We start from the raw sequence: 24,613 nt of genomic DNA, 5'->3' as shown, positions 1-24,613 counted from the left end.
AACTGAAACATCCACAGCTCACTCTGAGCGAATATACTTTTATTGGAATGAAAAAAAAAGCTCAATATGAACAAAGCATTTACACATCCAGCTTTGATTATTTACATGTATCTACAGACGGATGACTGCACATGGGAACTATTTGAAAAAAGTGGAAAAACTCAATTTTGGCCAAATATATTGAAACAGGAAATTAATATTTTAGGAATGAAAAACCGCATAATCAAAATAAACCAGATTAAAATTGGTATTTGACTGGCTCCTTTATAAAATTATTTGGTAAAAAAAAAAAATCCATAAATGTATAGATTTTTGGTTTCTGAGACAAAAAGGAGCAAAGAGTAACAGCAACGGTGACAGATTATGTACAAAAGTATCACAAAAATGTTTTAAGGTAAAAGAGAACAATGCTGTTACACAAACTGCATTAGAATGTAAATCCCACATAAATATACAATAAAAAATGTAAATAATTACTGCAAAAAGTCACTTTTTTTCTGTTACGTGTGTAAAATCAGACTTTTTAATCAATTAAAAAAAATGTTCTGCTGCTGTAAGTAATGTGTTGGTTACAAAAACCTGGTTACACTTTAGCCTAACAATCTCTGGATGCTCCTCCCAGCTTTCAGAAAAAATGTTTTTTTTTTACTTTAAATGGTGTAAACATAAATACTAAAAAAAAAGCCACTGATAATTAACTGATGTCAAGTTTAGTATCAAACAGCTGATGAGGACAGATCACGTGTCGCTGGCGGTTTCCACACGCTGGATTAAGGTGGTGAAGGAGGGCCGCACGCATGGATCGCTGCTCCAGCACTCCATCATGATCCGATGAATCTGAAGAAGCCAGAACAAGCAAATGGATGTAGAGGACCGACCCAACGGGCAGGTTGTGTGGGAGCGGCGACTGACCTTCTGCGGGCAGCCTTCAGGAGCGGGCAACCTGAAGCCCTGTTTCAGCAGGTCGATCAAATGGTACACGATCATCTGGCCCTGCTTCTCGCTTCCCATCTTCTCCATGAACACCTGGAACACAGATGTGCAACCACTAAAAAGCCGATTTCAATTCACAAAGTTCACTATTACAATCAGGTAGGTTTTGATCCAATATATATATGTTTTTTTACAATTATATTAAACAACTTATTTTTTATTAAGCTGTTTCACATTTAAAATGAACAAAGGTCAAACTTTTATGAATAAAATGATTAATTCTTAATGTAGAATAACAAGTTTATCTTAAAGAGCGTCAAGAAAATCCTTTAAAAAATAAGATTGGGTTTGATAAATACTTTAAGTAAAGATAAATTTAATTAGAATCTTTTAAATCCATTCCTTAAAGATACACTTTAATACGCAAAGAAAACTAAAATTAAATTTCTGAGTATTTCTTAACTAGTGGGGGACTAGGGGCGGGGGTTACTCGGCTGCAGTGGCCCCGCCCTCAACTCGGAAGCACATTTCTAATAAACTCCTGCCACTCTACAGCCGATAAAACAACTCGTTTTAGGATTTTTAGGCTAGAAATGGCATAACAATTAAAAGAGCTGGGGCCTGTTTCAGAAAGGAGGTTCAACCAACTCTGAGGTTAAACTTGAACTCTGAGTTGGTCAATCGAGAGATTAACAACTCTGAGTTTTCTGTTTCAGAGAAGCTGATCGGAGTTAGGTCAATCAACTCTGAGTGGACTGATTCGGAGGTAAGCGTCCGCACCGCGACTATAAGAAGCCATTATCAATGGAGCGCAGATATTACGAGTCACCATGGCAACCGTGGAAAAAAAGAGGTCTGCATATTTTTCGCCAGCTGAACTTGACGTGCTGCTGCAGAGTTACAGTGAATATGAGCACATATTCCAGAAGAAAAGCAACACCGCTGCATCTGCAAAACAGAGACAGTTAGCGTGGGAAAACATACCTGCTTCCGACCAGGTTAGGTTCACAGCGTAAGTAACCATGGATACTGACTCCGAGTATAAGTTACCTCTCTTTCAGAAACGGGTTTGACTTACTCTGTTTACTCTGGTTTAACAAACCTCCCATTCTGAAACGGAAAACCCAGGGTTTCCCTGATTTCAGGGTTAACACACTCAGAGTTTACACTTAACCTCCTATCTGAAACAGGCCCATGGGAACGCTTTTAAAATGCATCAAAATATGATGGGAGTGGCTCTTTAAATGAAAAATCGACATGCAAGTGAGGCTTGAAATCATCACTGTAGGAGGAGGAGAACTGAGTACCGCTGGAGGGCTGCAGTTCTTGTCACTGTAGGTGAAGAGTTCATACAGGACAACGCCAAAGCTCCAAACGTCGGACGCAAAAGAGAACTTGCTCTCCGTCAGCGACTCTGGAGCATACCTGTAGCAAAAGAGACAAGCAGATGTTCAGGTACTCCACTCACAGCTTCATCCAAGCAACTGAAACATATAGAAGATTCTCCAAAAAGACGTTGGAGCCGTCAGAAGGGATGGCTCACCAGAAGATTGGGCTCTCTCCAGGCTCTGTGACTTTGTAGTAGTCTTTGTCCTGCGGTAGAACCTTAGTCAGGCCGAAATCCCCGATTTTCACCCTCATTTCGCTCTCCACCAGGATGTTCCTGGTGGCCAGGTCTCTGTGGATGTAGCGCTGGGTGGCGAGGTAGTCCATACCCTGGAAGATGTCGGTGCGTCATCGTCACTAGACTTTCAACACTTTCGTTTTGACGGCGAAAAAGGCGCTGCAGTTACCTTGCAGATCTGTGACGCGTAGAGCAGCAGCTTCTTGGCATCAAAGTGGTCCTTGTGTTTGATGAGGTAATCCCTCAAGCTCCCAAAGGGGAGATACTCCATGATCAGCCGCAGGTTCCTCCGCCCTGTGGATAGAAAAAAAGGTGAACAAAAGGGTTTGTGAGAAAACCAACAGGTGACAGAGATTTCCAAAATAAGAGATCAGATCTACTATTCGTGTGCTTCTTATTTGAAGATAACTGATGAAGATAACAAAGCCACAAAACTGTTCAAATCTTGACGACATTGTATGTATTTTCTAAAGATCCAATCTGATTTTGGGGCATTTTGTGAAACCGCTCCTCCTGTAGATGTCAAAGGAGGCGTATCTACCTGCACTGTAGCACACCCCTTTATACTTGACGATGTTTTCGTGGTGCAGAGACTTGAGGATCTCGATTTCCCGCTCAAAGTCCCGGAGGTGCTCCGCTGTGCTGTGCTGCAGCTTCTTGACGGCCACCACCTCCCCCGTGCTGTCCTGCAGGGGGTCGTACCGGCACAGCTCCACGCTGCCAAAGTTTCCCTACGGCACAGAGACCAAATGGATCAAGGAAAACCCGATTTCGATAGGGTTTTTATATTTATTTTTTTCCAGAATAACCTAAAACTTGAGTCTGTTCAGTTAATATGTAAAATAAATGATTTCTTTGGACATTTTCTATTATTTTGTCTTACTCAGAAAAGTGTTTCTGTTATAAAAGCAGAAACTTATGACCATTTGATTACCAATTTACAACTTAGATTTGATGCAAAACTCCTCATTAGGAGGCCATAATTTAATGAATAATTGAAGCCCTAACAATTATTTTTATACCATTTATACTGTTTTAGAAAATGATGATTGTAGTGGCCAGTATAATTACAAATTTCCTCTACTTGTTTGAAGGAGGAGAACTAATGAAGCAGGTCTCACTTTTCCCAGCAGCTTCAGGAAAATGAGATGCCTTTCCTCAAACTGGGCCGGCTCGTGGCCGTCCGTCGCCCACGGGAAGCCGAGGCCTCGGGTTCTGTTTGGCACCATGTCGCTCTCCACCAGCAGCTCGTAGTCTGGATTATCACAGGGAATCCACTCAAGATGGGATTTTTCCGTGAATGTTTGTTTATAAATGAGGCGCAGGAGTTTTACCTGGAGTGAAGAGACTGTTGAGATCTCTGATGATTGCTCTGAAGGACGGTCGGTGTGAAGGCTCGTAATCCATACAGCTGTTGATCAGGTTAGCCAGCTCCGTCCATTTAGGAGCCGGCAGCTGGTGTCTGTCCTCATAAAACAGGAACTTCTGCAAAGGAAACCATCCTCTAACTGATTCTGTTCTACAAGTTCATACAATAAAAGGAACACAACACAACACTTTGTTGTTTGATTCACTTGTCCATATTAGCCCTTTGGGTTAGAAAAGCAAACGTAGGGTCAATGGGATTTGCTGGATTCTTTCTCTGATGAACATCACAGCGTTTTCTCATCTTTTTCACTCGCAGAGTCAGTGACTAAAAGAGTTTTTTGCTTAATAAATCATGGCTCAGCTGTTTCTGAACTCTATACGTTCTGTTTGTGTCACCTTTGAGCAGTCCAAAGTGCTCAGTGGTTTGTCTCCCCCGCTGCAGATCTCCCAAAGGGTGGTGCCAAAGCTCCACTTATCTGTGGCCAAAGAGGCTTTTTGGGGGGTTTCGATGCACTCCGGGGGCACCCACGGGATACGCTCCACTAGAACTAGACAACAGATGCATGAAAAGACACAACCATGGCATCTCCGAAAAGAAAATCCTAATAAAACCAAGCGGTTCTATAGAGATTTGACTCCCAGCGTCCTCCTCACCTTCTCTGGGCAGCACAGTGAGGCTGATGCCCGGGTCACTCAGCTTGACGAAGGGCACGCTGCCTGACTTGCGATCCTCCTCTCTGATCAGGAGGACGTTCTTGGCACAAACATTCCCATGAATGAGGTTTTTATCTTCCTGGAGGGAGACCAGAGAAAGCAAAAATCCTCACTTCCACTTCCGTTCACAAACTGCAAAACATTTACGCTACGCTGTTTTAGCTGTGAGCTAAAAAAAAGGAAATATCAGTCTTACCAAGTAATGCATGGCCCAGGCCAGCTGCTTCGCCACCTCCAGCTTCCAGGTGATGTTAACACAAGATTTCTTCTTTTTTAAGTAGGTGTCCAATGATCCAAACTTACCGTATTCCTGAACCATCATGTCTGCAGGGGAGAGATCCAGCCACATTTATTTACAGAACACTTGACTTTTAACCCCTTCATGCCTTCATTTCTTATATTAAAAAAACTTATTCCTTATTGTTTCAAAGTGATGCTTAGTGAAGTGGAATCCTGGATTAAATATATTCATTATTTACGTTGCGAGTTAGCAACACACAACGTGAAGGAGTTAATCTTTTCTTTTGTATCTTTTTTTTTAATTTAGCTCCAAGTAACGCCAACAAAGTTAACCCACACCTTATTTTTTGACTTTTTTTATATATATCATTGCTGTGCATTTTAGAATCCACTTTATTCTTGTTTTGAATAAACAAGTTGGGGATTTTTTTTCTTTTCCGTGTTTCAAAGCCCACATTTAGATAAGAGCACGATTTGTCTGTTTTCTGTCAGGATTTATTTTTGTTCAACAAAGCACCTAAAACATTCAACCAAAAGCTTAATTTAAGCCACTGAATTGAGGTGAGAACCTTCCATTGGGCTTTAATGATTTGAGATTTTCAACATTCTGTCAATAACTAAAAAAAAAAAGATTTTTACACCTTTTTTTTTTCTTGTATCAGTTATTTTCTATAGAATTATACCTACTACAGGCTTTTTGCAGCGTAGGTACAAGTATTTATGTGGTCACTAAATCCTCAATAGTGTCTAATCCCAAAGTGTAATCCTATCAAGATGAATCAGAGCAGGTCAAAGAATTGCTTCTCTAACTCACTTTGATGCTGCATGTAATTTACCTTAAAAAATAGTTGTCATCCTCTCTAAGCGTCTGCCTAATCATTCTTCTTTATCTGATCATCAATACTCTTATTTTGACACATTGTGTTCCCTCATCTGCCACAGTCCTTTTGTGTAAAACACCGTGTTACACTTACTCTGATCACCACAGACACACACGCCATAGTTGAGCAGCAAGTGCTTATGGGAAAGCTGGCTCATCATGCTGGCGGCCTCAAAGAATGACTACGAGGAAGAAGAGAAGGTTTCTGTCAGGCGTGAGTGATCCCTCACGCTGCCGCACACTTCCTTGCCAAAATATGTAATCACTCGGAAGGCTGACCTCGGAGTAGTTGCGGTGAGCCTTGTCAAGGATCTTGACGACCACGTCAATCTGATGCATTTCTCCGTAGTCTCCCAGCTCTTTTCTCACACCGCAGAAGATCTTGGTGAACGTTCCCTGGCCCAGACTTGCTTTCTGAAACACAAGTTCAGCTGCTGAAACGGCAAAGTGAATTCTAAAGTCTACAGGTCCTCCATGAGTTATTAAACCTTAACCCTGTCAGGTGAACTAAAGGCTGGTCTTACTGGTTTCAATCAAAAACAGAAATCCTTTCATGTCTGCTTCCATAGAACGAAGTGAGTGAAAGAGTGAAAAGAACAGGTTGTCCAATCGAGATGGATAAAAGACCCACGTTTTACAAAAAAGGGAAAACTTCTCATTTAATCTCTATTATTAAATCAACATTCTGCCCCAACAGTTTGAAAAAGATTTAAATTATAAACAGGAAATCATTTAAAAATACATTTAAACATTGTGCCAAAAGGACAAATAAAATAAAAAACTAAAGGATCAACAACAGGTGACATTTTATCTTTCTTTTGTGATCAAATTACAAGGAAGTTACTGTTTTGCTAATTTACCTGGACTTTACTCTTTTAATAATCTTTCATAATACAACAGGGCCTTTCATCCACATCCAGTGGTTAGTTTTTGCCTCATATTAATATATTGAATCTGCGCTGATTTTCAGATTTGTATTTATTTGCTGCAAAAACAGAGGAGGCGGATTATTGTCTTACAATGATGAGGTCCTCTCTGCGGATTTTGTGGAAGACCATCTGACTGATATGTCTGTGGAGCGAGGGGGAAAGGGAAGCCTCCACCCTTTGATTGTTTCTGCACACCAGAAGGTTGGATTTGTCTAAAAGAGGGCAAGGGTGTTTAGGATCACATTTTATTATGACTAAAGAAATCATCCCGATAGCTAACAAACATTTTTTCTATAGGGAAAACTTCCAAACACATCAGATAAATGTCCATCCCAAACATTTTTCCCAGCTACACATATTCACGCATGCTTGCGTGTTTTGACGTCTCACCTTTGGAGCTGGGGGAGCAGCACCTGGTCAGCTGAAACGTGTACCCATCTGTGCGGAGGGCCTCCTTTTGGTAGCAATGCATGAGTTCCTTGAGAGAACCAAAGCTCCTCTTGGCTCCGCTCAGAATGTACTCTCCAAACTTTGTCTTCAGAATCTGACAGTGCTTGTAGTCCACCATTTTTTCATACTAAAAAAGTGACAAAAGTGTTGTGCTGTAAGTGTACACACATAACAGAGAAGCCTTCTCTGATCATTCAAGTGTGGAAGTCATTTGTATGTAGAGACAGTCTTGTTCTAGAGAGGAAGGAAAAGCAAACAACAGACCAAACTCTTCATCATAGAAACTGACTCAAATATTCTTCCATATTAAGATGGATCTTTTATATGAAAGTGTACACATTTCCTTCTTGTTCTCCATTGTTGACAGACACCTGTGTCACTTCTGGGTCAACACCCACGATTCGCTGCTAGGGTTCAGGCTAGTTTAAGCTCAACTGAACATTTCATGCACTTCTTCTCATGGTTGGATGACGTTGTGGTCTGAAGAACAGAAACTAAGAAGTCTGTGTTCATTCAGCTTTTCATTCTACATAAATATGGGGAAAAACAGATGATGATTCAACACAACAGGGAACTTACCCCTACCACGAAGGACATAAAGTATTTGTCGTAATCCCTGGGGCTGCAGCGCAGCAGATACAGGCCTTGATAGTTGCCAGACTGGTGCAGTTTACTGATCGTGAACTCCATCCTGTGGTCAGACAGAGATGGGGTGTTTCCTTTGTGCGGCTTTTGGGGCGGTACAATGTGTGCGATAGGCGGGGCCACTCACGAAACGGGACCGTGGCAGTAACTCTGGATACACTCCAGGAGTCTGGGCGGAGCTACTTCTTTACACAGGTAATGGTGGGCGTCGGTGACCAGCCGGTAATATCCATCCACGAGGGAGACGAATGACAGGGCCTCAGAGAGCGAATGAAACTCCAGCTCCTACGGAGGGCAGAGCAAAGATTAGAAAGCTGAGCCAAAACATGAGAAAACCTACAAAATGTACTTAGATTACTCATCTGAGATAAATCTGAAAAGAGCAGAACTCTAGAAATCTATTAATGTGAAGTTTGTTACAGTTCAAAACTCAGCATTAACATAGAAGCATCCTAAATGTGTGTGCTAACGCTTTTTCCATTTAAATCTTTAAAACTCTTTTTAGAAATAAACTATTTTTGGCAGTTTAACTGGGAGATTGTCATAGTTTAAGCTTAAAGTATAATAAATACCAATTTTTATTTTCCCAGCAAATATATATATATTGTCATTGATGGTATGAGCTAACTAACTGACATAATATTTGGATTTATTTCTGACAAAACGTAAAAAATTATGTTAAAACTTTTGATCGTCAAACTCTATTTGCCAATCATAATATTTAATGGAGTCAATGAGTACGTACTGTATAAGTGACAATCTGTCATTAGGAGAGATTATAATGTCAAGAATGTGGCATCACTTTTGTTTATTTATTAATGAATCAATTTGTACTTTTATTTCTTAAATAGATTTGATACATCTTGTTTTTTGTCGTTTTTCTTTGCTCAAAATTGTTTGAAATAAACCAATCAATCACTAAATTTACTGAGGGGTAAAGTACAGTTTTACTTTTTAGATCCAAAGAGATCTGAGAGAGCAAAATCAGGTACAATAAAGTTTTGTACAATATGAACACATTTGACGTTTTATGCCTTAAAGTTCTACAGTAATTCTGCTTCACATTTTCATTTTGAAGGGCAGCAAAAGAGAAAAACTACATTTCAATTACCGGTACCAACCATGAAAAAATATGTATAAAAAAATGAGCTATGACTTCACCGGCAACATTACAACATGAAAAGTGGTAACAAAAACATCCGTGTTAGTTGTAAACGCGTGAACGTCACCAGGATCTGGTTGTCTTGTCGGGTGAGGGACACGACGCGGCTCTCTGCAGATCCCTCCTTGTTGCCCTGTTTGATGCTGATGTCAATCACTTCTGGAAAATCACAGTATGCCTGCAGCTCCTGAAGGAACAAACAGCCACGGTGGCTTTGCTGGTTTGACTTAATCACTCCAGACAGCGTCTGCATTATTATGAAAACATTCACCCATCTTCTGGCGCTCACCTCATCTGCTCCCTCCGCTTCTTTCCCTTTAGACCACAGGATGCCCTTGTTCCCCATGACAACAATGGTGACCTCTCGAGAGGAGAGGTCGTGGACTTGGAAGCGCTCCGTGTACAGAGAGGGCAGCAGCATCTCCAGGTTCATTAGGTACTTCAGCTTGAGGTTACAGATGGTGGCTTTGCATTCACCGAATTGCTGGATGAACCTCCTGAAGCGGAAGCGGATTCTCTTCCGAGTCAAGAGGTTGTACTCCTGGATGCGGCCTCGCATGGATCTGGGCAGGAAGGACTTGTAGCTGAAAACACGGAGGAGGGTGTGGCGGGTTTTTCAGAGTGGTGGGGATGGAGGTGGAAATAAAATCAAGACACAAGATCAAGTCGGCTGAGTGAGCACATGTGCTCCGAAAAGTCAGTCAGTCAACCGCATTCAAGTATAAACAAATGTGAAAAAGTATTTCAATCTGAGATGACATTTCAAATAAAAAATTAACGTGCCTGGAAGAAAATAAAGAATTTGTTATTTTAAACCAAACTGGGCCTATAAGTCCTGAAAAATAAAAATAGGATTATCTGTCTTTATCAGTAAAAGACACAAAGCCGCTGGTTTCGATGAGCTAAATGGTCCTACCTGGTGTCATTGTAGATGTCCACCGGGGACTGACCATTTTCTTTGGCAAGCCTCATCATGTCCAGCACAGCCATCCCCAAACACTCCTCCTGAGCTTCGTGGCTTACCGGAATGTGGACCCAGCCGTTCAGAAAGTCATTCCGCCACTGTCACAGGGGAAGGGAAAGGGCATGAAGAAAGACAAACCGTTATCCCATGAAAACCCTGTTCTACACTGCCTGTTCTATTACTGCCGCTCCGCAGAAACTATGTCCTAAATGGCTAATGACTAATGGCTAAATATGGCATAATCATAAAATCAAAGACAACGCATGACCACCACATTGTGGTTTAGATGATGAAACTACCAGTCAGCTTTAAAATTCTCTCTATTTCATTTTACTTATTTATTTATTTATTTGTTTGGAGGGGGGGGGGTCAATCTGAAGGCTCGGGTAATAAAATAGTCCAAAGCACAGTGTAACAGAAAACTATACATTTGCATACACCCCCTTGAACAAGGTCAAACACTTGAGCAGCCAAACTTGAAGAACAGTTTCCTAAAAATGGGTTAGTTAAAAGGAAACTGCCATGCTGTTCGCTCTTTACTGAAATGAGGAAACGATGGCCAGAGATGAGAGAAATCTGTCTATTTCCATGGTTACACGTTCTTTCCTTATGCCCCGTCTATAAACCCGTAAAGGCGCTTTCATTTTGAAGTCCAAAATTGTGCACGAACTGACTTGTGCTCAATCTCACACCAGCCTTCTCCACCTTTATTTTCTTGTTAAGGCTCAAATTGCATAAATTCTTACAAAAGCAAAAATAAAAGCACATATCCAGATTGGTTTTAAAATCACAACTACGTTACAAAATATTATTTTATGTGGATAAATTCTTGGATCTGGAAATAAAAAAAACCAACAATCCAAAACAAAGATTAAAACGCTCGGCGGGCTTCAGTGTTGACACAGCTTTTGGTGTCGCTTTGATTAAAAAAAAAAAAAAAGAAAAGAAAAGAAGAAAACAGCAGCACCAGCAGCAAGGCTCTGTGTCTGTGGAGTTTGAATAAGCTTTTGGGTAAAAAACAGTAGGAGAAACTATTTACAATAGGTAAATAATTAAATAATTACATGCATGTAATCAAGAGATGCAAGAAAACTAACGAGGAACTCTGACAACACACCTTTTGTTCCTCTTTTGTGTTTCTTAAATACACTTACTACAATGCTTCCTTTTTCTTTAAATAGACTAAAATGGAATATGAAAGAAGTGCAGAAATCCAAAGTATTGTTTGATCATTTTCTACTCATTCAAGTTAAATAAAGAGAAAATGCTGATAAGAGTTCAGTAGAACATGATGCTGTACTTCTATTCATTATAAATGACAATTATAAAAGACTGAAACAATGCAGAACTGCTTTACTGTAAATGATCAAACTGAGTCTAACCTGAGAAAAAAGGTAGGCCATGACACAATCATCCATCACTGGGCTTTCCATCTCCTTGGAGAAGCCGTACCGATGGGCACAGGATGAATTACTGCTGTTGTACCAGCCAGAAAAGTAGTATCTGAAAGAAAAAGACCAGAGAAAGAAAGAAGGAATACGTGTTTATTTACAAAATAATAAATACTCAAATTCATTGTTGATGTGAAACTAAATGCAAACGATGTGTTTTTACCTGACTCTGAAGAGCACCTTTTCCTTGTCTGACTGGTGCAGTTTAAACATGTGGTTAGGAGGGAGCCAAACCCGATCGCTGTCCCTCATCAACCCAAACAAGCTGAAATACACCGGAGTAATCCCTGAAAAGACAACACAGGTATGAAAAACCCAAGATTTCAATACTTGTTCCTTGCATGTTAAAGTGTGAAAGGTTCTCTGTGTTTCATCCAAGCAGCCTGTTGAAATAAAAATTACAAAAATCCAAAACAAAAAATAAAACAATGATCTCGGAAATCTGGGTTGGGACGGAGAAATCTCCATAGATTACTTAACCCTTGTGCTATCTCAGATGACCCCACCCTTACATTGATGTGTTCTCCCTACCATGACAAAGGTGGATAAAGGTGGAAAGATTTCATGTAATCCATGGACACCAGTGAAGATCACAAATCATTGAAGAAAAAAGGTTCAGCGCACTGTCTAGTGGGTCTAGATGACCCAACTCCCAATGGTAAAGTGCCTAGGATAGCACAGGGGATACAACACATGAATAGTGTGAGTCTCAGCTCTTTGTGTTCTGACCATTGACTGTATAGGAGAACTGGACTGAGCGAGTGTGACGTCACCCATAGAAAAGGACTTACCGGTAGTTCCTACTCCAAACAAATGAAGTCAATTCAGTCGCCATTTTTTAGCAATGCTGGAGCCACACAACGTCAGTGAGCAGTGATTGGTCCAAGTCAAAGTTTCATTCTCACCAATCTGGAGTGAGCTTGTTGGAAGGCCACACCTCTACCACTTAAAATGGGCTTGGGAGAACTTTAAATCAACCGTTTTGAATGTTTAACATGGGACCACATAGTTATATTGAGGCATCTGATTAGTCAGTTTATAACTAAATACTAACTAAATAACGTGTTTAAAAAATCTTTTGTTTTTCCCATTTTATGCAATCTTTTTGTTCAACCCATGGAATAAAAGCTGAAAGTCTGCACTTCAATGGCAAGTGAGTTGTTTTATTTAAATTCACTGTGGTAATGTACAGAAACTAAATTAGAAAGTATGTGTCTTTGTCCAAATATTTATGGTCCTGACTGTATGTTCTAAAACCACAACATGGAGAGAGCTGAAGAGCTCACATTTTTCCCGTACAAGCAGGTGCCGCCTTTAATAGATTATCAAGACGTTGAAAACTTGGGAAATGAAAAGACACAGTTTGGTAACCAACATGTACAGAGTTAAAAGGACATTAGCAGGGGTATTTATTTTCCCCTTAAACCAAGGAAGAACGACTCAGTGGAACTGGGCAGACAGAAGGACATTTAACCATAAACACACGTAGCAGGAAAAAAGAGGAATTAGAGAAAAGTCTTTATCTCTTCAAGACGAGTGGTGCAGGAGAACATGGCAGTGAGAGATAGAGAAGAGGAAGACAGACAAACAGACAAGATAGCGGCGAACTTCCTCATTCTTATTTATTTTTTCTTTCTAAATTCCAAACTACATATTGTGGAAGGTCTGTTTTGACAGTAAACTCATGCAGTTTAAAAAAAGTAAGTAAATAGCATGAGTCCAACAAGGTTTTTTTTTACAGCATATTGCACATACAACTTTTAAAGCGATAAATGGATAAATTCAAAGGGTGCCAGAAAGAAAAAATTGACCCTGAGAAGTATTTGCAGCCAACTTTCATTTCTTTGAACTCTCTTAGACATCTACTGCATTCCCAATTGCATTTGTGTGGGCCTTTTCTTCACTGTCCTCCATCCAGCTGGTAGACTTCTTTCAGTCTTATGTGAAAACACTTGCAATGGATTAGACTAAACAGGATATAGCTCACTAAAATCACAATAATAAGGAATGCAAATAAGATGTGAAAACAGGATGTTTGTGTAAGTGGTAAAAACGGACAAAATAGCAAAACCAATTCAAATTAAGTTATTATCTTTCGTTGGGTAACAAGGAATTGGGCGGCTGGATGGCTCAGTTGGCTGTGTGTAGGATTGGCACATGGGAAATCTGAGTTTATTTCCCCAGGGGGCTCGCCGAGCTTAATCCAGTGTGGCCCCTTCGGCAAGACTCTTCATGCTACTGCCTAACTATCTGGCTAGTCTGGCTCTCCCTGTGCCGGTCCCCAGCCCGGATAAATACAGGGTTGTGTCTGGGAGGACGTCTGGCGTAAATCTCTGCCAAAACCAAATGTGAGACTCAGTGGACGCTGATTCGCTGTAGCAGCCCACGACAGGATATGCCCAGAGGGGAACAACAACTTTGCTTAACGAAGCAACTGTTAGAGAAATGAAGTTCTGCAGAACAAGAAACGACCTGAAGAGAGGGACCCCAAAAAACATGGTTACTAGCAGGTCCCCCTGCTAAAGCCAGCTCAGTGCAGGGCCCTCTAAAGCTCTCCAGAAACCATCTGGATAAACCATAGGAGAATTGGATGAAAATTTGAACTCTTTGGTGTAAACACCACTCACTGTCTTTGGACGGGGAAGAATGCTGAGTTGGATCCACACACAAAAAAAAAAAAACATATGCACTGTGAAGCATGGAGTTGGGAACATCAGGATTTGGGGCTGTTTTTCCATTAAGAGGAAAAAACAACTGATCTGTATGAAAGAAGGCATGACTGGGGCCATGCATGGTGAGACTGTGTGCAAAAATCTCCTTCCATCAGTGAAAACACTGAGAATGAAACATGGTTGGGTCTTCCAGCATGACAGTGATCCCAAACACCTCATCCAGGAAACGGAGTGTTTACGTAAAAAGCATTTCAAAGTTCTGGAGTGGTCTAGTCTTTCTCTGGACCTTAACTCAATAGAAAATCTGTGGAGTGAATTGAAAGTCTATGTTGCCCTGCAACAGCCGCTAAAGTCAGCCCAGCTCTTAAGAAGATCTGCATGGATGAATGGGCCAAATAGCAGCTCCAGTGAATACCTGGTGAAGATCTACAGAAAACATTTCACCTAAGGTTTAATGTTTTCTGGAGAAAACATCAACAACTAGGGTTACATTACAAAGTACTGAGGTGAACTCTTGCGACTGACAACCATGTACTTATTTTCTCACCTTTATACAAATAAATGATTTTAAAAATTATACGGTGATTTCCTGGATTCTTTTTTTTTTTTACATTTTGCTTCTCACGGATAAAGTGCACCTATGCAGGCAGTTCAGACCTCTACCATCTTTTTAAGCAGGATAAATTGCAGAAATAATAACTGACAAATACTTTTTTACCTGAATGTACACTTTTTTTAAACGTGTAGGACAAAACCAAACCAAGCAGAACTTCCCTATGTTGCAAAAATCATCAGACACTGCACATAAAACAAAAACCAATGGTGTGGTCGACTCTATGAACGTCAGAACATTAGAATTGTTTTAACTTAAACAAGACAAGTATGATAGTATAGTGTAATCTGACTTGTTCTTGTCTTATTTGTTTGTAAAATGAGTATTTGTAATATTTAGTATTTGGTAAAACCTGAAACTGAAACTGTCGTGTGACTCACCGCATGCTTTTGCTGCAGCGATGCACAGGTCCTCTGCAACATATTCTCCAGCTGGAAACGTGAGCACATCTTCTGATCGCTTGGTCCCACTTCCAACCTTTCCCACATAGTAAAGCTGAACACTTAAACAAATGGCTTCTTCTTCCGGCTTGGAGTCGGGTGCAGGGGTGGGGTCAGGGTCTGACGGGGCCCCATTTTGCAGTGCTGGTGGCTGGGCGTTTGGTGGTTCCATGTCCGTCAGCAGAATACAGGCCATTTGCTGCCTACAGAAAACATCTACCTGACATGGAGAAGAAAAGGAGAGAGAAAATGAGACAGAAATGGATGACATAAATAAACATAAATAGATATTTAAAAAAAATTTAAATAGCAATTTAATATCAAGCCAAGATTGGTTTTTAAATGTGGATAAAAATGATTGACACCTCAATTGTTTTTCCATCTGAAGTGACCTCCGATTTCTCACATTAAATTCCTCTTTATAAACTGCGTGACCAAAAGTTTATGGTCCCATAAACTGTTAGCGGACAGAAAATGATCATATTTACAGAAACATTCTGGAGGCAACAATCAAGTCTCTGTGTGCAGATTGTTTGATTTACTTTGTTCAAAGACTGACATTGCTGTGACTTACATTAATGTTAAGGAGTTCTAGCTTTTCCTGCATTGGAAAAATTTTTTTGCAACTAAAATAAGTACGAAACACACAATTTTGAAAATAAAACTTTCTAAGCTGCAATTTTAGCTGAAGAATTGCTTTATTCGTTTTCCAAAAATGTTTTTCTTACTTGCAGAATCAAATTTGGTACTTGTGACTTTCACACGCCTGGGTAATATTGGGCCATTTTGCACCACAGTTTGAAGCGCCGTTGGCTCTGATCTCGTACTTCCTCAGTCTCATCTTTGCGATCTAAACTCTTATTAAAATTTTGTCAAATCACTGAGAATTTCAGCACGTTTGAGGCTGAGAGCTTTTGATCTCAGATTACAGTCTGAGTCGCCCATCCCAGTGACTGTTGAAGAAATGGAAGAAACCTGAGGTCATGTGACCCAGCAGTTTGTAAAGGAACAGTTTTTCAGCCCCGTTTCGTCGCCATTTAGGCTGGAGAAAAAGGGACGAGTTTCAACAAGGGATGAAAAATTGACCAAAATCCTTACATAAATTATTATAAATTATTACCTTGTTTCAGAATAAAGTGTTGGGTTCACTTTAACTCCTTAGATTAGGATTATTATTTATTTTTTAACATTTATAAGTTTTGTTTCACATCATTCTTGAGGATTCCATTGGCAAACAGGCCCAGAATAATAGGTTCACCATTGAGGAAAGTTTAGCCATTTCCACCATTCCTTTAGAGTTTACACACCCAAAACGTTTATCACGGAGCAGACAAGCAGAGACTTGCCGCAGTTTCTTGCTGGTTTTTTATCAGCTCAGCCACATTTTGCTCCTCATCAACGCTTTGTTACACATGTTTAGGATCCTACATACATGCATCAGAGCTCCTACCGACAAACTGTTGGGCTTTTTATGAAATTACATGTCTTGTTAATGAATGCTGCAAAAAATCTTTTAAAAAGAAAAAAATACAGCACATTTCTGCATGGCAATAACAGGAAGAATTATGGATTTTCATTTGAATTTATCGTTTTTCTTCTTCTAACATATTCCTAAAAACTGTTAAAATCAGCTCAAGTTTTAAACCAACAATTTACAAGACAAAGAATAACTACAGAAAAATAAAGTCAAAAGAACCTTCAAATGAGTCAAAAATAAGCTTTTTTTAATTTATTTTTTACAAACATCGGTTCTTAAATAGTAAAATAAAAATGAAAGCTGATGTTATTTGAGCATTAGAAGTTAGATCAGGAGCAGCAGAAACCCAAACTGGTACAGACTGCAGCTCCCACGAGGCTTAAGTTTGATATTATTGCTGTATTTATTTAAATTAAAGCTATGATGAGACATCTAGAGGAAGATTTTGGCACAGCAGGATTTTGCATACCTCTTTAAACACAGTGGGGAAAATGTGTTTTTTCAGTGTTTTTGATTGATTTGAATTGAAACTGTGGCAGGAAACTGTAGCTACAATGAGCACCAGAGCTATGCATCACATGCTGGTGCTGAACAGGAACGGAAAAATTTAGGCAAATTTATGACAAATAGCGTCACCTGATATGCAGCTTTATTCATATTTTAAGCATTCAGGTTTACATTTAAAAAATATACTTTGTTTTTGCCATAGTTAGATAATTAAAGGTTTTTGCTTCGTCTGTTTTGTTGTTTGTGGTCCAGGAGTACTAAGGGGAAAAACCATCTATCCAAGGGCAACTGTTGTTTATATGATTTTTTTTTCTACATCTTTAATCATTATAACACTTATCTCTTAAATAAAGAAGCTTAAGAACTTATTTTGATCAGTTTTGGAAGCATGCTCTTTTAATTTTTTTTAGCAAAAATCGGTCTAGTATTTACTATTTATTTATTTTGGCTTTACAGATCAATAGTCATGCTTTGTAAAGTTTTGTGATGCGTTTGCAAAGGTTGGGCCATGTTTCACTGCCATCACTTTAGCAGAAATCAATCTGAATGTTAGCAGACAAGAACCCCAGACTTCACCAAAACACCTGAACGTCTCTGCTGGGAAAAGCAGCAGGACATCACAGAAAAACTCTCTTATCTTGATGAAATCAGAGTTTTGTTGTGGCTCATCTTCTCATACAGTAAAGAAGAATGAAATAAATAAAAACTACGTCATTCTCTAGTTATCACTGTAGTTCAGTTATGTTACAGTCATATGATTTTTTTAAATGAATGTACAACATATTTTGATAAACCTGAAAGTCTTGATGTTCCTTTAAATTTGAGTCCTTTCACATAAAGAGCATCTAAAGCACTAAAACAGGTTTTTGTGTTTGAGTTAAGCTTGAACTTGAGCAGAAAAATGGCCAATGCCTGTAAAAAGGACCAACATTTGGAAGTTATTAGCTTCAAAACTAAATAAGAAGCAACATAAGTTAAGCAATTGACTTTCATAACATAGCACAATAATTGAGTTTTTATTTATTTATGTTTTATAATCAATGGGAAATGCAAATCTACATATTTCCAATTCCAAAACGTCTCAAATGTAGGCCATATCACGGTAGGCAACTTAAGATCATGTTCAGTTGTTCTAAGAAATAAAATAAAAAAATTTTTCGTAAATAAAAAATAATGCAAACAAAAAAAGCAAAACAAATGGCCTTACTTTAGTTATAACCCCCGTCAATGACAAACATGTTCAGTTTGAAGCACTGCAGTCCAAAGTGTTACAGTCACAGAGTACTCTTCACTGCAGCACTAGAGTCTGAGGCCATAACAATCCATTTTTAAAGATGTTTTCACATCCTGTCACACTTACTTTGCAACACACTTTCCTAATCAAAATGTAAGGGGTAAAAACTAAAACATTGCTATACTAACAACAGCAGATTTATCTCAACTAAGTTCATTTGTTTTCCAAATGGGGAAAACTAGAACCTTTAACAACTTATCATGCTGTTAGTGACCTTTCAAAAGTTCAGGCTAAGTAAGACGACCTGTCATAACAATGTGAAAAAAAACAGTCTGAACTGATCACACAGTAACGTCATGAAAGTGAGGTGAGGAGTACACAGGCATTTCCTCTCTGCACCACAGCTTATGTGCGCAAGTGTCATATTTTTCTCTCGAGTGGCTCTGGTTATATGAAGAGAACAGAAAGCTACTGTGTGACAAAGCCATAAAACAGAATGAGAGAGGAGAGTTGTTGTTGTTTTTTTTCATTTTAAATAGCACACGATGGCAAAAAAAAATCAAAATGTGACCTCAAAACTAATACATGACAATAAATAAGGTTTATAGAGCTGTCGGAAATAGGTTTGAGTGGCTTTTTAATTACTCGAGAACATGTCAGTCATCTGGATTTCAGAATAAAAGGGCCATTCTACAGCATAGAATAGATAGTGGGGATCATTTGATAAAAAGGCTTTTTCCTCTTGCTCAGTTTAAACTAGTGCCCTCATTTGTGGTCGTTGCAGCAACCCTGTGAAATGTCAACGATGACCTTCAGTGCTATAATGATGTACTTCCCCCAAAAACATGTTTTTGTCACTGACTGTACTCTTCCAATAAAGACCTAAATAAAGTGCTGATCCAGCTGTAAGTCCTCTGACATAGAAAACGACACAACCCACAATCAACTGGAACATTGCAGCCTTTTTGCCTTCTTTTTTTAACCCTAAACAAGAAAAAAGAACTTGACTACTTTCTAGTTTCTTTTAAGGCTCAGACTGACACACTTCTCCAATCCAAAACCATGAAAACCGAGCAAACTGATGACACTTGAACTGGAAACTGGCGTCTCTGAGGAGAACTAGACCAGCTCATTTGCAGTATTAATCATCCGCCTCATTTGCATCCATTTAAATCATGTGGGAGAGCATCAGAAGACTAGAACACTTATCTCCCAGAACAATAATCATACTTGGATTGAAATAATACAGTTCATGTAACAAGCAGGCAAAACATTCTGCCTCCTATGATTAAAGCAGACAAAACTTTTCTGAAAACACTAAATACTGTAAACAAGCTGGAAAAGTAAAGGCTAGTTTGTGCTTGTTCTAAATTTAAACTGATGACTGCTTTGCCAAAAAGTACTTTCATTCATTTTTAAGGTAAACCAGTACACCAAAACGTTTTCCTAACATAGATTTCCTCACTTATTTAGACAGAAAAACTAAAAGGTTTACCAAGAAGTGCCCACAAACCTTAAAACTAAATCAACAAAATGACCCTGACAATTTCATCTTAATATCCCACTTTGATCATCTTTAGAGCTATATTAAAGCATTCCCAGTGGTCTTTTAATTATAATTATGCTGTTTTTAGCAAACATCAAAAAAACTTTGTCGTATTCTAGGACAGTTTCTGCAGTATTTCATCAAAAATTCTAGGTGGGACTGTTGGTGCGGAGTAAGCCTGCCTCCACTTCCCATCACCCATCAGTTTACACACTCTCCCGCTAGCTTACAGCCCCGCACACACCTCCATACTTAACCTTAGCGGTGCAACAAAAATGGCGAGCTATATTGGAGCCAACCAGCCGTACAGTTTTGAGCCAGATGCCAGCTCGGATGAGAAAATAAGAGATCTACAGGTGGTTGAATCGGAATGTAGCGGAGCCAGGAGCTTGTGAGCCTGCTAATTGTAGCTTCTGCATCACAACTACAAGCTTTTTCAAGCGGCATTTTTTTATCGGCTTCTGATTCACAATGATTTGAATAAAGAAATACTTATATATGCAGTTTTGAGCTTAATTTTCTTCATATGCATTTCCTCCATCATAAGGAAAATGCCACGAGAACAAGTTAAACACACAATTTTCATTGGAGTGGGTCTCGAAAAGAAAAACGCTAGAATTATATCAGTATTACCTATTTTTTGGCATTAGTATTGCCTTTCAATCTTCAAAGTTTGAATCCATTGCACCACATTTAAGATGTACTAGGCCTGCACAATATATCGCAAATTTATTGTTATCGCGATATTAAGCTGTGCAATATGGATATCGCAAAAGACGGCGAAAATTGCAATAAATGGTTACCTTAAATGTGCTAAAACAACCGTATGGTAGCTTGAAGTACTTAACGAATCAAATAAATCTCTTAATCCATTTGACCAATTAGATGTAGGCCCTCAACTTATCCACCAATCAAATGGAGTTGTTTTATGTTAGATTTTCATTTCCTAGGTAGACTAGGGTTTACTCTTATTTAAATTAAGCTGTTGCAGTAAAATGGTAATTATGGTTTTGGTTGTTTTGCTGTTTATTCATGTATCGCAAGTTATATCGTCATCGCAATTTTGATCACTAATATTGCATATCGTGAGTTTTCCTCATATCGTGCAGCCCTAAGATGTACTATTGTACTTATTCAAAATACAAAAAATGGTGGTTGTTTCTCTACAGAGTATTAGTAAAAGGTTCATTGAACAGACTATTCTTCACTGTTTGGCCCAAAACTAGAGAAATAAAATACATGAACCTCTTGACAACAGTGTTGCATTGATGCATCTCAGAAACGATGTGGACTGTAAATGTAAATAGCCATTTATACCAATTTAGTAAGCTAATTAGGAGATCAGTGTCCTGTCCCCTGCCTGTGCTCTGTTTAATCTTTTTATTTATCCTTACACAGCTGTTGCATGTGCAAAAGCACAAATTAACATCTCTCAATAGATCTCAAGCTGTTTACATGGTTATCAGTTTATCTTCATACATAAGTAGCTTGTCTAACATAGGAAATGATAGTAATGATAACAATAACACAGAGGGCAGCCAACAAGCTCTTTAGAAATAAAAATGTGTTGCCATGGCCATTGCTTGCTGAGGTGTAATGTCTTAATGTGTTATTGCTGAACTGGTGGGATATATATTGTTTCACTAGTATTCTACCAAATAAAGAAGCAAAAGATGATTTTATCTAGGTACTATTTCCAGAAAAAGGTTTTATTTTTAATAACTTAAATGCAGCCTCAGACTTCAAAATAAAATATCACATCCTCATAAACACATATTAGACTCTCTTTTTGACCAAAAACTAAGTGTATTTAATAACAGACACTAAACAAAAAGTAAAATACATATATAAACATCAAACATATTAGTATTTTTACTACTGAGGCCTGATGTTTTGTAGTCAAAGCCCACCCCAATTTTATCTCAACAGGGTGGAAACCCATCAACTATTGCCTTGGCATCATAGATAAGGATTTGATTGGTGCCTTGCCTTATAACATGGGGGGTATTCCAGAAAGCATGTTTAAACTACCCTGACTTTAACCCTGAACTCTGGCTGAAATCCGCCTGAACTTGCTTACTCTGGGTATGTCGGTTCCAAAAGACCGGATAGGAGTTAGCGTAATTAAGCTCGACTTGGCAACCCTGGGTTAATGCACGTGCACAGCAAAGTACATAAATACATTCTCAATGGATCGCCGATTTCCAGAGTCACCATGGAAACGCATGGAGAAAAAAAGAGAGAACTATACTTCAGTGAGACGGAGTCTGAGATTTTAATGACGCCGTATGAAGATTATACGTCCATCAAAAAAGTAATCAGTGTACTGTATCAGCAAAAGAAAGAGATTCTGCTTGGAGAAAAAGAACGGACAAAGTAAACACAAGAGTTTCTGCCTCATTTCTATTTTCATTGTGACACATATATGTATAACTTATCCAACTTAAATTAATTCAATTGGTAACAAGTAATTGAGTTAAATTTATTCAACCTAATTTCTTACGTCTATCCAACTCAATATTTTTTTACAACTCAAATTTACATATTTATCTAACTAAATGTAATATTACTCCAATTCAATTAAAGCTTTTCCATCTTAATTTATTGTAATTAATGAACTCTCATATGTCTAAATTTGAGCCTGCAGATATTCTCACTTTTATAACAATAAAATGAATGAAATAAAACAGATTTGAATCATGTAACCATACATTATATCTCTGAATTCATCATTACACCACTGCACAGCAGGGGTGCTATAAACTCATCATCCTCTTCCTCCCTCTCACTCATGGTGCAGAAAGAATTAAATATAACAGTACAAATAACTAGACAATACACAGTAAAACAGCTACAACTAAACACATTTGGTCAAAAACCAACACTTAAACCCAAATCCATCCAGACAGGCAAAGGGAATGGTATCCCACAATTCCTTGCGGTGCTGATCTAACAGCAGCACCAAAGTTACACCTACTTAATTGAATTAATTTAAATGAAAGTAAAATAATTGTCTGAAAACTACATGTTATTTTTTAAGCTGACTTAACTAAAAATAATTGATTTCTCTTAACTAAAGCTAATTATTAAGTTAGATCAAAGTAAAAAGGTTTATCTTTCCAACATCCATTCATGCTCTTTTCACCCTTACATGGTGGAAAAAGTATTATCTGAGCTTCTTCATCCACTAAATCTTCTTCAAATGGACACGGCATACTGTTTCACCTCTCTGAAAACAAACTAAGCTTTAACTAAACCTGCTCCAGACCAGGTTATGTTCAGAGCATGAGTTGCCATGGGAACTAAGCATACCCTGAAACATGCCTCTGTTCTTGGAACCGAAAGTGGTGGTTGTACACTTCTTTAGCCTCAAACTTACCGTGGGAGCTAGCATAACCTGCTTTCAGGAATACCCCCCTCTGAGGACAAAAAACCTGTTCAGCCCGAAAGCTTAGAATAATCTTGCACTTACACTAATTCATTGACATATTTTGGTGGTAAAAAGTTGAACATTACAAACAACAATTATTTTTATCACAATAAATTTCAGAAATCGGTACAAATTTGATTAAGTTTTGTCTCTATCTTCTTAGGGGAAATGGGCTGTTATGATCATAGTTGATAAAAACAACAACAACAAAAGCGCTTAACTAAAAATATACAATGAACTTTTTTCCGGGGTTTTGTGCTTAAAAACACTTTATTTGAAGAAAAAAAATGACCAAAAAACGTGATTTTAAAAGGTTAACGTCCTTAGCTCGTTTGTTTTTCTTCCTTCCTTTCGCCTTGTTGGCTTTACGGTTCAGCAGTCAGCATTGTAAACAATATATATATATATTAAAAAAAAACAATAATATGCATAAACACGTTTGGTGAGTTCATCCCAAAGAGCTTCAATTAAGCGTCAGCAAAGGCGTAAACTGTTGAAGGCGTAAACTGTTGAAGACTTAAACTTACTCAGGTTGTTCCCCAAAGTCACTACGGGAGTGGGTAGTAATCCAGTTCTGACGGTGAGAGGGATTAGCTAGCAGTGCTAAGTCTAACGGTACATAAAAGTACCGTTACCCTTTGGTCATTTGGTCCCTCCTCACATCCTCTCCTAAACTTTGTCAACAGGCGACAATTCTCAGTTTTATCCTCGCCATGTTGGTTTAATTTAAAACACAACTGAGCACCTCTAAACAGTTCCTACTAACATGGACTGTACCATTTGAGCCCCGATGAGAGCCGATTATACTCGAGATGTGTGACGATGATGACGACATCAGCGGGGGCGGAGCAACATGTAGGTGCCGCTTTCTTTAGTCCGGTGTTTTCAGGGTTTCCTTTTCCACGTCAAACAAGGCGTTTTTTTTAGAGACAAGTTCATCCCTCAGGGGCAAGAAAATGACAAGAAAGCCTTTGTTTTTTAGTTAAAATGCGGAGTAATTCACATGGACTGTAACTTACAATTTATGTTACTTACGTGACATACTCAGTATTTATGCCTTTTCTCTCATCTGTAATTCTTGTGACAAGATAACAATCATCTAGGCATTGTACATAAGGACTGAAGGACATTGTTTATTTATTGTAAGAAATTTCTATATATATAGATCTATATATATATATATATATATATATATATATATATATATATATATATATATATATATATATATATATATATATATATATATATATATATATATATATATATACAGATCTATATATATATTTATATATATACAGATCTATATATATATTTATATATATACAGATCTA

General features: G+C 38.4%; 1 protein-coding gene across 3 annotated transcripts in view; it reads right to left on the bottom strand.

Moving 5' to 3' along the window:
- Positions 1-22: 22 nt before the first annotated feature.
- jak2a (Janus kinase 2a) overlaps positions 23-24,613 on the bottom strand; it is a 38,733-nt gene continuing 14,142 nt past the window's right edge. The window contains exons 1-24 of one of the 3 annotated variants that reach the window (XM_023960568.2): positions 23,807-24,109; positions 15,026-15,305; positions 11,524-11,647; positions 11,292-11,412; positions 9,862-10,007; positions 9,235-9,529; positions 9,013-9,132; positions 7,911-8,068; positions 7,718-7,829; positions 7,079-7,265; positions 6,779-6,900; positions 6,039-6,173; positions 5,854-5,941; positions 4,836-4,963; positions 4,580-4,718; positions 4,322-4,473; positions 3,892-4,042; positions 3,679-3,812; positions 3,099-3,288; positions 2,727-2,851; positions 2,477-2,649; positions 2,241-2,358; positions 913-1,026; positions 23-837 (exon numbers count right to left, since the gene is read on the bottom strand). In XM_023960568.2, coding sequence (XP_023816336.1) covers positions 739-837; positions 913-1,026; positions 2,241-2,358; positions 2,477-2,649; positions 2,727-2,851; positions 3,099-3,288; positions 3,679-3,812; positions 3,892-4,042; positions 4,322-4,473; positions 4,580-4,718; positions 4,836-4,963; positions 5,854-5,941; positions 6,039-6,173; positions 6,779-6,900; positions 7,079-7,265; positions 7,718-7,829; positions 7,911-8,068; positions 9,013-9,132; positions 9,235-9,529; positions 9,862-10,007; positions 11,292-11,412; positions 11,524-11,647; positions 15,026-15,281 — 3,387 coding nt within the window. In that variant the 5' untranslated portion in view covers positions 15,282-15,305; positions 23,807-24,109 and the 3' untranslated portion in view covers positions 23-738. Of the gene's footprint in view, positions 838-912; positions 1,027-2,240; positions 2,359-2,476; positions 2,650-2,726; positions 2,852-3,098; positions 3,289-3,678; positions 3,813-3,891; positions 4,043-4,321; positions 4,474-4,579; positions 4,719-4,835; positions 4,964-5,853; positions 5,942-6,038; positions 6,174-6,778; positions 6,901-7,078; positions 7,266-7,717; positions 7,830-7,910; positions 8,069-9,012; positions 9,530-9,861; positions 10,008-11,291; positions 11,413-11,523; positions 11,648-15,025; positions 15,306-23,806; positions 24,110-24,613 lie in introns of those variants that run through there. The other 2 variants (XM_020707734.3, XM_078955805.1) reach the window with 2 other exon arrangements.

Source organism: Oryzias latipes, chromosome 12 (assembly GCF_053564925.1).
Source record: "Oryzias latipes strain Hd-rR chromosome 12, Olatipes_Hd-rR_3.1".
Classification (NCBI taxonomy): Eukaryota; Metazoa; Chordata; class Actinopteri; order Beloniformes; family Adrianichthyidae; genus Oryzias; species Oryzias latipes.
Note: the sequence above shows the minus strand (reverse complement) of the source record. Positions and strands in the feature narration are given on the sequence as shown.